General features: G+C 47.7%; 1 protein-coding gene across 2 annotated transcripts; it reads right to left on the reverse strand.

Moving 5' to 3' along the window:
- Positions 1-62: 62 nt before the first annotated feature.
- On the reverse strand, positions 63-12,353 carry GFOD2 (Gfo/Idh/MocA-like oxidoreductase domain containing 2). Of its 2 annotated transcripts, XM_058034397.1 has the most exons (4): positions 12,267-12,349; positions 11,612-11,852; positions 6,989-7,340; positions 63-2,329 (listed from the first exon to the last, which is right to left on the reverse strand). In XM_058034397.1, the coding sequence occupies exons 3-4, from the start codon at positions 7,245-7,247 to the stop codon at positions 1,431-1,433; spliced, it is 1,158 nt and encodes a 385-aa protein (XP_057890380.1). In that variant the 5' UTR covers positions 7,248-7,340; positions 11,612-11,852; positions 12,267-12,349; the 3' UTR covers positions 63-1,430. The 2 variants fall into 2 exon arrangements, with proteins under 2 accessions (XP_057890380.1, XP_057890381.1); XM_058034398.1 differs by lacking the exon at positions 11,612-11,852 and having other exon boundaries at positions 12,267-12,353.
- Positions 12,354-13,096: the final 743 nt, after the last annotated feature.

Here is a 13,096-nt window from a genome sequence, read left to right on the forward strand (position 1 = left end):
ACTTTTATTAAGATGGTTTTAGCTTGACCAAATCAAACACAAGCATACAGCTGCATAGAGAATTCCCTCAACAAACACAACTTTTTATTTTCTGTAGAAAACATGATACTTTTCAGGAAGGTCCAGCTTATGGAACAGCAGCGTGCATGTTAATATACATAAATACACAGGGTTACAATTTAGTGGGAAATACATTTTAAAAAAAGCTTTCAAGTACACAAAACAAATGTAGTAAAATTAGACTATCCTTTCCACATACCTGCCTCAGAGAGAAACATTTCTCAAAAGGAATGAACTTCCACCCCATCATCTGCCAACAAATCTCTCCACTGGACACCAGCTGCAGGAGGGAGGGAAGATGTTCTGGCCCAGAGGGTTAACAGCCAGTGTTTGAGATCCAGAGCACATTTACCCATGGCAGTTCAGTCCCTGTTCTCTCAACCATCAGCATGTGTGTAGTGTGACAGTTACCCAGCCAGCACATGAAGAGAGCTGCAAGAGGTAGGAAATACCTCCTTCCTTCCACTTTCAGGTCCCTGAAAGGTTCATGCTGTACAACTTTGTTACCAGGACACTGTGGCAGTCCCATGACCCAGGGAGGCATTTATTTAGTAACAGTCACAGCAATGAGAACGTGGCCCCACAGGCACGGCACTGGTGCTGCCAGGCAGTAAACACAACTGACATAAGCACTGAGCTTATGGAAAAACAGCTGCTGGATGCAGGCAGCCTCTTGAGTAGAAGGAATAATGTCTACAGATATGGAAGAATAGCTCAAATGCATCACAGACTTCCTGAATATTTTCCTGCCAAGACACCAACAACAAAGAATTATAGTATCATTTAAATAAAACATCAGTTTGAATGAATTTGAAAGACATTCACCACATACAGGAAGCCAAAAGGCTGATCTGTATGTTGCTAACTTTAATCCATTGCTTCTACTTTTTGTCCTATAGGAGTTCAGAGACTTGTTACATCACTGAACTCTTTTCTAAAATTTTACAAACTGAGGATTAAAACATAAATCAGTCTCCAAGAGAGAGGAAAAAGGCATCTGAACAACAGATACTCCCTGATCTTGCTCTGCGTGCTCTCATGGTTAAATCAGCAACCTGTGCAACAGGGGTTGTGTCCCATTTCCAAGCCATGCAATGGCAGAGATCCCACAATTCACTTCAGCTACTGCAAGTGCAAAGGGCAATTCAAGTTTTCCTACCAGTCTCCAAGACAAAAATTAAATGTTTGCAAAAAACAGAAACATTTAAAACTCTTCAAACAATTTAAACCAGAACTGTTCCTATGAGAACATATTTTACATGTTTAAAAAAAACCAAGAAACTCAGGCTATTAAATAAGAATCTACATATCTTAAAAACCATGTTTTTTTACATTACAGCCAGAAGTAGTATTTTCCAAGGTAGGAATGTTCATAAGTTATTTCTTTGAAGCGCCTCACAGAGGTTTTGGTTGGCATCTGGTTCCTCAGTCATCACCTCCACAGTCTCCCACTCACCTGACCTACTGGATTTCTTGATGGCCTCTACCACACTCTGCATGTACAGGCCATCTTCAAAAGAGGCTGCCATAGCCACAGGTTTATGATCCCACGTCCGACGGTCTTCCTGCTCTTGGAAAGACTGCCTCAGGGCTTGCACCATGTACACCATTCCTTTCAGGTAGAGCAGCGGGATGTCCTTGAAGCCCTTCTCCAGAAGGCCCTTGTTGACAGGCAGGGAGTCTGTGAAGAGCAGCTCCTCCTGGAGAGCAGAGTTCTTCTGCCCGTACAGGTCTGTGCCACGCGCTATGAGGCGGCCGGCAGAGCCCACGACCATGACCTCGTGGGTGAAGGAGCCGGGCATGTTGAAGTTGAGAGTCACGGTGCAGCACACGCCGTCGCTCATGAGCATCTGGAAAACGCAGAAGTCGTCGCTGGTGACGTGGCGGATGCCGCTGATGGCCGTGTTCTGCTTCACAAACGTCTTGAGCAATCCGTGCACCTTCTCAGCCCTCCTGCTGGTCAGGTGGCTCAGCAGGTCGATGATGTAGGTGCCCATGGTGTGCAGGCCGCCCCCTCCCATGAGCTCGTCGCAGATCCAGCTGTACTGGGGGCTGAGCAGGCTGCCCCCGTAGACCCGCACGTCGCAGACGATGACGTTGCCCACGTAGTGCTCCTCTATCAGCTGCTTCATCTTCACGAAGGCGGGCAGGAACCGCAGCACGTTGCCAACGATGCTCATCAGCTTAGGGTAGTACCTGGCAGCTGTCACCATCCTGAAGGCATCCACAGAGGTAGCAGCTTTCTCACACAGCACGTTCTTCCCTATTCCTGCAGCACAAATGAACAAAAAATTTCAATATTTAGCACGCTTGAGCAAAACGTGCTCAGATGTCCCAAAGGTTGTCAAGAAGTGGTGGTTTTAAGAGTTGGGCTTTCCTGCTAAAATTTCTCAGATAAAGACTTGGGAATTAAGTAGGAATGCCAAGTCTAGCAAGTCTCAATGGTCTTTCCAAGACGCTCCAGTTGCAGACCTGACAAACTCTCACAGAGGGAGGCTCCAAATATGGAGAGGATTTTTACATCATGAAAGATAAATGTCCACATAGCATCACATGGCATCTAAACAAGACACAACATAAGTGCTATATTAAAAAAAAATATTTGAATACCTGTATAGCCAGAAGAGAAAAAAAAAAAGCTATGTACCCTGCAGGGAAGAGGGGGGGAAAGGAGAGTTGATTTTCACTTTGTATTTCACTATCTCTCTACAATTTTTTTTACTACTATCATTAATTAATATAAATGGGACATGCAATTAACTTATATATAAAAATGTACATATATAAAAGACATACAGATTCTGTGTACAGAACACAAGAATTAGAAATAATGTTTTGGTAAGTGGACTGTTTTAAAACAAACCTTTCTAATTAGAAAGCAAATAATTTTGGTCTGCACATACAGCCTGTTTATACAATCAGACAAAAGGTGACTGAGTTACACAGACAAGAGCTGCACCCCCAAGCTGACCCACTGCACTGTTATTGCTCCTGATGCACTTTACATTGAGCTCAGCCTAAATCAATGGGGCAGTCAATAATCCTCTTTCTTCCCCTAACTGGAAAGAAGAAATTAAGTAATACAAAAGAGCATGACAGTACAAGTTTTAACCAGTTCTTACATTTCTGGTATCCCCCTTCTCGTGGCAGGGCATTACTTTTACTGGCTTTTTCCTGTTTTACATCTGTTCTGATCAAATACTTATCTACACATTTTTCAGTGTAATAACCATATTATTCCTAACATGGTTATTGCAGACACTAACTGCCAGACCTGAAGGTCAGTCATGGCACACCATATTTCCTGCCCAAGAATTGCAGGAATCCCTGCACAGGGTGCTGGGCACCTCTGGCACCTGTCTGGAAGCTCCTCCTCAGCCAGGAGCAGGCTGTGCTCCCTGCCTGGCACAGCCACTTGGGTCGCTCTCTGGCACATCCCCACCGCGGCTCCTGCTCTCCGTGCTCCCCCTCCCGGCTGCACCCGGCCAGCCCTCCAGGAACCCTGGGCCAGGGGCCAGCGCACACCGTGACACAGCTCAGCCAGGGGACAGCGACGGGAGACTCACAACCTCTGCTTCTAATAGACACGAGTGAAACCCAGCCAGAAAATGGGAAGATACAAGTGAGAAATCCCCTGTACTGATACGAGTCCATAGCAGCTTTAATGAACAAAGAGTCAGGTCAAACTCGCAGTGGACACCCTGGCTGTCCATTGGTAACCCCCATTTCAGGGACCATTTCTGACTCCCCTGATCCCAGTCCTGGTGACAGGGCAAGGCACAACCCTCAGTTCAGTACTTTTTAGGGCTAGCTGAAGCACCTGGACAAGCATCTAGAGCTGCTTCAGTCCAGTTTATCTGCCTTGTTTAAACGGTGCTTGTCTGCAGGCAGGTCACAGCAAAGCACCACCAGGGAAAGCAAAGGGATGCTCAGTGTCCCAAGCAGATCTGCACCCTCAAAACTTGCAGAACACCCAAAGCTTGCAGAAAACCCAAAGCCTGCAGAACACCACAGTGACTCTGGCTCCATGGGACAGCTCTGTGCTGGTGCTGCCCAGCCCAGGCTCCCTGCAGCAGGGACTGAGAGCAGAGCCAGCAGAGCCTGGGGACAGCCCTGTCACCCCGGGCTCTCCCTGCTCTGCTGAGCAGCCTCACCCTCGCTCAGTGCTGTGCCTGTTGTGGCAGCCCAGGCTGAGCCACCTGAGGAGCTCAAAGTGGCTGCTGCCTTTTTTTGGGATGGCAGGACAGTGACAGCTCAGCACAGCCCACTGTGCACTGCCAGGGTGACACTGGGAACACAGAACAGCTCTGGGATAATCCTGCTGTTGCCTTCAGTGGGACATCCCTCCAGCTGTCCCCAAGCTCACAGACATGGCCATGAAGCAAGGACAGGGGCCAAGTCAGAGATTACCAAGGTCCCTGACCAAGGTAATGGCCATGCCTTTTGTTTTTCAAGGCAGTGCAGCTTACATCCCTGGGACTGTTACTATTGTTTTGGTAATGAATAACCCGAACTTTGTACCATATTGTTTTCCTAAACCACAGCTGCAAAATTTTCAGTTGAGGCCCTCACCAGCCAGGAGACATGACAGCATGGATGGGTGCATTTAACTGTGGGACATGAACCACAACACTGACATTAGGTGAAATTGATTTAGTTCCTCTGAGATCAAAAGAAGCACAGATTTAAAGAGAGCTTCTTGCTTTGCCTGCTGTGGAGATAAACCATAAGATTACACTGATTTTAATATGAACTATCCCCTGGGCTTTGATCTGTGCTGTCTGGTTCATGAACTCAAACCAGTGTCACTGCTTTGTCCCCAGGCTTGTTCATGGATACCTGTCAGCAAGAAACTGAGGCAAGGAAATTGCACCACCTAGAAAAACTGGGGTCTTTCCTCCTCTTTACCAAATGGAAGCACAGGTTTTTTTAAAAAAGTAGAAAAAGGTAAAAAATTAATGATAAAAGTGTCACCACTTTAAAACAAACAAACCAAGCCCAACAAAACACAACACACAAGACCATTATTACTGCACCACTTCTGACATTTCCTAAAGCCCAGTCTCTTGGCAAGTAAACACCAATCTGTTGTAAACAATCCACAGCAAATAATTCTCTGATTATAATCATCACTGTATCAATCTCAACTTCCAAAACAATATGTTGCTGCCATCTTTGGCCCTCCCCTGGTTCTGTGTTCCTTCAGAACATTCAGGCACAGGAAACCACCCAAGACTGGCTTTAAATAAGTCACGATATACTGGGCAGCAGACCTGCAAATGGCACTGCAATGAACCTGGAGAGCTGAAAGGCAAGGTCAGCACCACACTGGCCTGAGATCTCTGCATCAGTTTACAGACCAGAACATCTCAGGACACAGGAAGGGGTTGTTACCCTTTCCTGCTTCCTCCATGCATCTCCCTGGCTTTTTCAGCCTTCCACTTCCTAAACTTGCATTCAAGCAAACATCCAACCTCTGTAGTTCTGCACCAGCTTTACCTCCCTTTCCTCCTCTGGATAATGTCATTTTATGGGTTCCCAGCCTTCAATGAAGGAATCCCAATCCCTTTTAGTTAATAATCCATCAGAGAATGGTGAACCCTCTCCTTTTTAGCCCATTTGATCATCAAGAGCCACAAGACCGAGTGAAATGCATATTACCTAACAGGTGCTTTAAAGAGCTTTTAGCATATTTGAAGAGATAAATTCTAACTTATAGTTCAAATATTTAAAAATCAGAACACCCTAAAATTCAAAGGACAGTACTCTAACAAGGTAAACAAACAAATCTAACAGTATAAAAATGAAAAGGGAAAAAAGCCTGAAATCTCACTCTGCATATCTAAGTGGCATTGCAAATGTTTGTCCAGGAACTTGTTTACTTGCAAAAGAAATTACTGTAGAGAAAAGAGGCACAACAAACCACCCTGGCTCACATGGTCTGAGATTACCTGTCCTAAAATTAACTCGTGTATCTCCTGTAAACACAGTAAAAATATCACCCTTGTTATTTACAGAATTGCACGCAAACTGACACCCACGCTGCACTGCAGGAGAGGACATTAACACTACAAAGTCCCACACTGGGCAATTAGAAATGTCAGGCTGCCTGGGCAGCTGGCTCCCATCTCCCTGCCCAACCAGTCTGGGGTGTCATCCCTTCTTTCTCATCTAGCTGGATTCCTCCTGCTGTCCCCAGCATCTGTCCTCCTGAGTCAGGCAGGATTCCTCCACCTGGGACCACATCAGCCTGCTATGGACATGGATGTGCCAAGAGTGCTCCAGGCAGTGGCCAGGCTCACAGCCAAACCAGCATCTCTTAGCTCCTAATTCACACGATTCTACTGAGTGCACACAAATATATTTTCAAAGGCTTTCAACTTCCAAGTTTGATTTTACTCGTGGAGAAAGCATAAAGCAGAGCTGAACAACCTTCCCCTTCCTGGCAAATCTCAATTTCCTAGTACATGCAAAAATTTAAAATGAATTAAACAATTTGGTTTGGTTTTTTTGTTTGGTTTTTGTTTGTTTTTTTTTTTGTTGTTGCTCTGGGTTTTTTTAATGAGCATAAAGCCACTTACCCTTTCATTATTGTCTCTGATACAGCTGATTTTTATTACAAACTCCCTACCATAACTTCAGTCTGACCAAAGCGAAGTGTTTTAGTATTTTAGTATTTTAGTATTTTAGTATTTTAGTATTTTAGTATTTTAGTATTTATTTATTGGTTCAAGCAGATCTATAAGCAATTATTAACAGTATTTTTACAAAAAACAACCCAAGTAAAGCTTCTCACAAATGCCACACAAAATTTTTAGCACTGCATTTGCCTGTTGGTGCAACCAGAACTGTGCTGGGGTAATGGTTTCCAATCTCAATCTGCCAACAAGCTACAGATTTTTGGTGCAACTCCAAGATAAAGAGGTACCTAGAGCCTTGACAGCAATCTGCCGAGTCAGGGGTGGAGGGATGTTGATGCAGACCAAATCCACGTCCTGGTGCAGCAGGACGTCGTCGGTGCGGCTCGTGTAGAAGGAGATGTTCATTTCCTCTGCCAGCTGCTTGGCCTCCTCCTCAGTCTTGCCCCAAAGAGCTTCAATGGAGAAGCCTTCTGCCCTCAGCAGGGGCACCAGGACCCGGGCAGCACTACCAGTTCCAAACACACCCACTCCAGGGAGCATTTTCATTCTTCATTCATTCATTCATTCAAGCATCAGGGTCTACACACAGGCCTTCAGTAAAAGGTTTGGCTCCTCAGCTCGGTGCTCCATCCACAGCTCCTAAAATGGGAAAAGTTACAAGTGATTATCAGGAAAAGGCACATTGTGGGATCAAACAACCCTGTATGCCACCTTCTGTCCTTTGTATGGCTTTCAACATTCTCAAACATCCTAATGACCAAAACCTCCAAAAGGTGCCATCTATAGAGATACAGTATTAAGGGACAAACCTAACAAACCTATTGCAGAAGAATGGTAAGAAAGCAGCTTGAGAGTCATATCCTCACCTTCAAAACTCAGCACATGGGGACAGAAACACACCCAAGAGTGCAGGATAAACCAGACACAGAGAGGCACAAACTGGGAGTGACAGGAAGCACCAAGAGGACAGGACATGGAGTCTGTCACACCAGCAGTAAAAGCAGTGCTGCTCTATTTGTGATGATGTAAGCCCCTGAATGAGATAAAGGTTTGTGAGATGAGGTAATATCTTTTATTAGACCAATTGAAATTGCTGGAAATAATAGACATGCTTTGGGACACATAAATCTTTCTTCTAAATTAAATATACAAACTGAAAACAACTACTTGGACCTTAACAATTTTATGGCAAATAGATAAGTCAGTCTGGAGAAGATTTATAAAATATGTCCTGTGGGGAAAGCCTGCATTCAGTGAGCTTGTTTTGCCTGGGGAGGAGAAGCCTACAAGGAGAGGGAATGCCAGTGTTTAAATACACAGAAATGTGCTTGCTGAAAGGAGAAGGGTGCTCCTCTGTGTCCACTGTGGGAAGTTAAAAGCTTCACTCAGGACAGTTAAAAATATCTCCTGCCAATGCCACTTAACCTCCAGGAATGCAGGGTTGCACAGAATTATTGCACTCCCTACACACAAATTATTGGTCAAGTCACACTCCTTTTATTCTTCCAAATATTTCCTGGTAAATCAATTCCTTCAATCCCTACCTGCCAGTCTGCCTTAGCCCCACTGCTGTGCACACCTGGCCAAACTGCCTGCAGCACCAGCTGCAAGGAGAGATGGCAGCAATCTCCTCAATCTCTGACACCACAGAAACCCACAAAACACAGCTTTTGTTCTGTGCCTTTCTGAAGTCTCATCTACTACACCCACTTGACCTTCTTTGAATTGTTGTTTTTTTTTTTATTTTTAGAGAAAAACATGATTTCAGTTTTCATTAGAAGCTTACAATGAAAAAGCAAGGACCATATTTAAAAAGAGAACTGGTACCAGCACCAGATCAACACCTCTGGAAAAGACACAAGAATCATGGTCTGTTTGAGGAACAGTGCTGCTCATCTCCCCATCCCAAGGTACTGACATGAATTACAAGACATGAAGCAAACCCTGACACAGCACTGGGCAGCAGCAGCACAGAAGTGGAACTGCTCCCAGTGCAAGGGCTTTGTTTGCAATCAGCTTCTCACCAGTCTGGGGGTGCCTGCACTGCCCAGCTTGTGTTATAAAACTGAACCCTGACTGAAATCCCAGGTATTTCTGTAGTACAGACACTAAACTAGAAAACAGAAATGCTTGAGAATATTTATCTTGCAAAATGCACAAATGTTTACAGATGCTATAAAACAGCTTATTAAATATTTGCTTAATTAATTCAGTATGTTTTTCCTTATTCTGTGTGATGCAGCATTTGCAGTGATACTGTCACTGTCATTCTTTATAAAGATGAACAATATTCATTGGCATAAACTCCTTTTTATCCAACATTCAGCAGAACACTCAAACAAGGCAGTGACAAAGATCAAAAGGATCTTGAAAATATTTACTACATAAAAGGGTGGGACCCTGGGATACTGGCAAGGAGGATGGCTTCTAGCCAGGCTTGCTTTATATAAATCACACAAAAAAACAAACCCTTGCAACTGGATGGACAGCAGGCATAACTACTGAAGTCCCCACAAATCTGTTTAGCAGTTTATGGTCTGGAAGAGTTAAAAATTCTTACAGCAGCAAGAACATCTTTGTTTGAAGGGACACAAAGTGAGGTGGAACACAGAGCAGGTGAGTGTGTCCCTGCTTGCACAGATCACAGATGGGTCTAACTCACACAACACCAAAACAGTTTAGAAAAGGCTGAATTAATTGAAAATACTCCAGGAGAACACCACAGTATGTGCTACAGGAGGCTCCTGCTACTCAGATAAGCTGATTTCTGTAACAAGCACTCAGTTTAAATGTTACTCTTCCCTGTTTTCTATCTAACTGCCTCTTTAAAATAATCTCAGTCAAGTGGAATGAATCTTAAACTCACTTATCCCAAAAGATAGCATGTTCTACATTGGTATCACTAGGAGTTATTGGCAAAAATCTACAAAATCCAGTGATGAGCACCATGCACCAGTTCCTGATGCTGCAAGATCTTCAGGTCACCAGCACCACCACAAAGCAACAAGTGGCCAGCCCAGCCTCAGCAGTGACTTCCAGCAGGGCAGCCTGAGCTCTCTGGGAATGGAGACCCAGCCTGCATGGTCCAAGGGCCCACAGGGCTGGAGATCCCAAACACTGCAGCCACCAGGCCCTGAGCACAGGACAAGCTTCTCTTCCCTCCCCTGAGAGCCTCCTGCAGCCTCCTCTTCCCCCAGCAGACTTTCAGCAGTGCTGGTTTGGCAGGGCAGGCACAGCAGGGTGGATGTGGGTGCTGAAGGGCAGCAAAAAGCCAATCCTTACCCAGGGAAATCCCAGAGCAGCAGCAGAGCTGAGCTGGGAAAGCTTTCAGAAAGGGGTACCCGAGGGTACTGCAGCCTTCACACACACACACACACTGCAGACACACTCCAGGGCTGGCAGCAGAGGGATTCCAGCCCAGGCCACCCTGAGGAGACAGCCCAAACCCCCCATGTCAGAAAAAGGCCAGTGCTGAGGAGAGGCAGCTGTAATTAGCAGTTTGGGGAGAAGGACAGGGATCTCAGGAGAACAGCACTGTGCTGCCACACAAGTCCCCAGAGCACCATCATCTGGAGCTCTGTGTGCACATCTGGTGCTTTTCCTCTAAGCAGGGGGGAGCAGAACTGGAAGGGCTGCAGAGGTGATCAAAAGCACCAAAATCTCCTGAAAATGAAGACCTAAGCAAGGAAAGATTCCTCAGTATGGAAGAGATGTCACAAGTAATAAAGTCAAGAGTGGCTTAGGATGGAGAAAACTGAAATTTTCACTGTCCTTCACCATACAGGAGCAGATCAAATGGAGCTCAGAGAGGGCTGGATCAAAACAAGCTGAAGGAGGTGGCTCCCTGCAGCAGACTCTTCTAAGTTGTGAACTGCCCTTGCCATGAGACAGTGCAGACATTTGTCATCTACAGGGACTCTTGTCTATCCACTGAGGCTCACTGAATGCACAGAAGTCACATCTAGCACTGAACTGAAAACTAGAGAAAACTGCTTTTGGCAGAGCATGGGAACAGCTCTGAGAAAGAAATGCCTGAAACTGCTACCAACACCAGCTTAGAATTAGGTACAATTTCTACATATTTACTTTAGAACTCACCAAGCCTCAAACCTTTACACAAACCTCAGCAAATTAGTTATAAAAATTAAAATCCTAGTGCATCAACCTCTCCAGCAGTCAAGCATTGGAATGAACACTCCTATGAGAACCCTCCCCCAGACAACAAAGGCAGAGCTTTCATGGGCAACTGAAACCAGATTGCAACAGGTATCTTACATGTCAGGAGATAAAAATCAACCTCTTTTCAACAGAGATTAAATAATCAATCCTGCAACATCATTCTGACTTAAATTTTCCAACAGAAGCACTTAAGAGCTCTGCCATTCTTTTTTTTTTTTTTTTTTTTTTTTTTTTTTTGTGGCCACAAAACACCTTCATTTTTGCTGAATTTCACAGTCAGTTTGAAGTCCCATCCTGGTCATAGAAAGGAACTTTTTGACTCTTTTGGTACACATAGCAACAACAAGTTTGTGACCCACTGCAATGAAAAACCTGATGGTTCCTACAGCATCCCATTCAATTCCATGTTGAAGAAGTCAGGGAGCTCCAAAGGTAGAAGTCTCAAAAATTTGATAATACAGTCAAGGATCACAGGGTCCAGAAACTGTTGTGGGCCAAAAGTAGTGAAAATAACAGCCCATGTTCAGAAAGGTGCTGGCCAGGGTAGCACTGACTCTGCATAAAGAGAAAGCTTTTCACATGTCTCCAACTTATCCTGAAAAGTTCCTTTTGGGTTCCAGGAAAGATGAAGCACGTGGTGGAGGAGCACACCAGCAAACACTTCTGCCCTCTGGCACAAACATACTTGAGGCTGTGTATGGAATGGTTCACGTGTCCATGTCAAAACTTACGTGCTTTCTTTACTAAACGTGCTTTTGATTCAGTGCCAGCGGGTTGTGCGATAACCCACGAGGGCACAGCCCGAAGGAGCTCCCAGCACACCTGGAGACAAGCCCGGCACAGCGCTCTGTCCTTCCTGCTCCGCAGCACGGCAGCCACGGCCCCGCTCCAGGCACGGCTCTTCCCACAGGTGCCGCCCGAGGCCGAAGGTGGCAGCGAGGACCGTGCGGGGACAGCAGCAGCGGGAACACCCTGGGAACCAAACCGGCCTTGATGCAGAGCTGGCGGCACGGCCATGGCAGCCCCGGAGCCGCTGGCACGGCCCGCGGTGCTCGCTCTGTGCGCCCGGGGCACCGGGGCTCGGGCAGCTGCTCCCCGTGTGCGGCTCCGCACGGGGCTGGACGGGACAGAGCTCACCTGACCTCGCCTCACCTCTGGAACGGGGCAGGGCTCACCTCGCCTCACCTCACCAGGCCTCCCCCGTCAGGGGTCTGGGCGGGACGGGCCCCCTCTCCTCACCGGCCCACACGGACTTGGTACCCCCGGCCCCTCCCCGGCTGCTCCCGGCCCCGCGTCCTCTGGCAGGAGCGCGCCCCCTCTCGCCGCCCAGCGGCCCCGGGACAGCGGAGGAGCCCGGGGCGCTCGAGGGGTCCGAGCCGCCCTCACCTGTGCCCGGCCGGGCCACCGGGGTTGTCCCGCCGGGCGCATCCTCGGGCCGGGCGCGCTCCCGAGGCGGCCGCGCGCTCCCGGGGCGGCGGCCCTGCCCGGCCCGCGCATGCGCGACAGCCCCGCGCCGCACCGCCCCTCCTCCGGGCAGCGGCCTCAACATGGCGGCGCCCTGGGGGGGCTTCAGGCTCTGCATAAAGGACGGCCAATCCTGAGGCCGGAGATTTGCGGGAAGGCGGGACTTATAGTGACGGACAGAGACAACAGCCAATGGGAGAGCAGCGCGATAGGCTGTGGTGAGGCGCTCTGAGCTCTCGGGCTGTGCCCGGAGCTGCTCTAGGGGGCGGCCGCTGCCTCCCGACGGTGCTGTGCCTCCGGGAGCGCGGGACACCGGCGGTGTTTGCAGCGCCTCCTGCTCGGTGGCACCAGCTGCTCTGACGGTGGCTCTTCCGTGCCCAGCTCCGTGAGGGCTCAGGGGCTCGATGTGCCCCCGTCAGCCCCACAGTGCTGTGAGATTCGGGCCGAGGGCAGGATCGCTTTTGGCGGCCACCACGGGCCGACTGCAAACAGCGCTTGTCACAGCGCTCCTCATCCTCCCCAGCCTGGCACGGCTGCTCACCGGCTCCCAGCAGCTGGGAGAGGAAGATCTTGGTGGCACCTTCTGTATGTCCCTCGTGCCCTTCAAGGGCGTGGGGAGCTCCTGAGGAACTCCGCAGCCTCCTGTTGCTGTGGACATTGTGTAGTACCCGGTGTAGCTGCTGCTGACACGGGCACCGTGTTATTGACAGCATTGTCATTTCCTCCTCTCTTATCTCCTTGGCAGAGAGCAC

This window comes from Melospiza georgiana, chromosome 14, assembly GCF_028018845.1.
Source record: "Melospiza georgiana isolate bMelGeo1 chromosome 14, bMelGeo1.pri, whole genome shotgun sequence".
In the NCBI taxonomy this organism is placed as follows: domain Eukaryota; kingdom Metazoa; phylum Chordata; class Aves; order Passeriformes; family Passerellidae; genus Melospiza; species Melospiza georgiana.

Bases quoted from the DNA above. Each gene is read 5' to 3' on its own strand.
- GFOD2 (XM_058034398.1), bottom strand. From the start codon at position 7,247: ATGAAAATGCTCCCTGGAGTGGGTGTGTTTGGAACTGGTAGTGCTGCC. The intron at 2,330-6,988 runs GTACCTCTTTAT...TTTGTGCTGCAG, and splicing joins GATTGCTGTCAAGGCTCTAG to GAATAGGGAAGAACGTGCTG.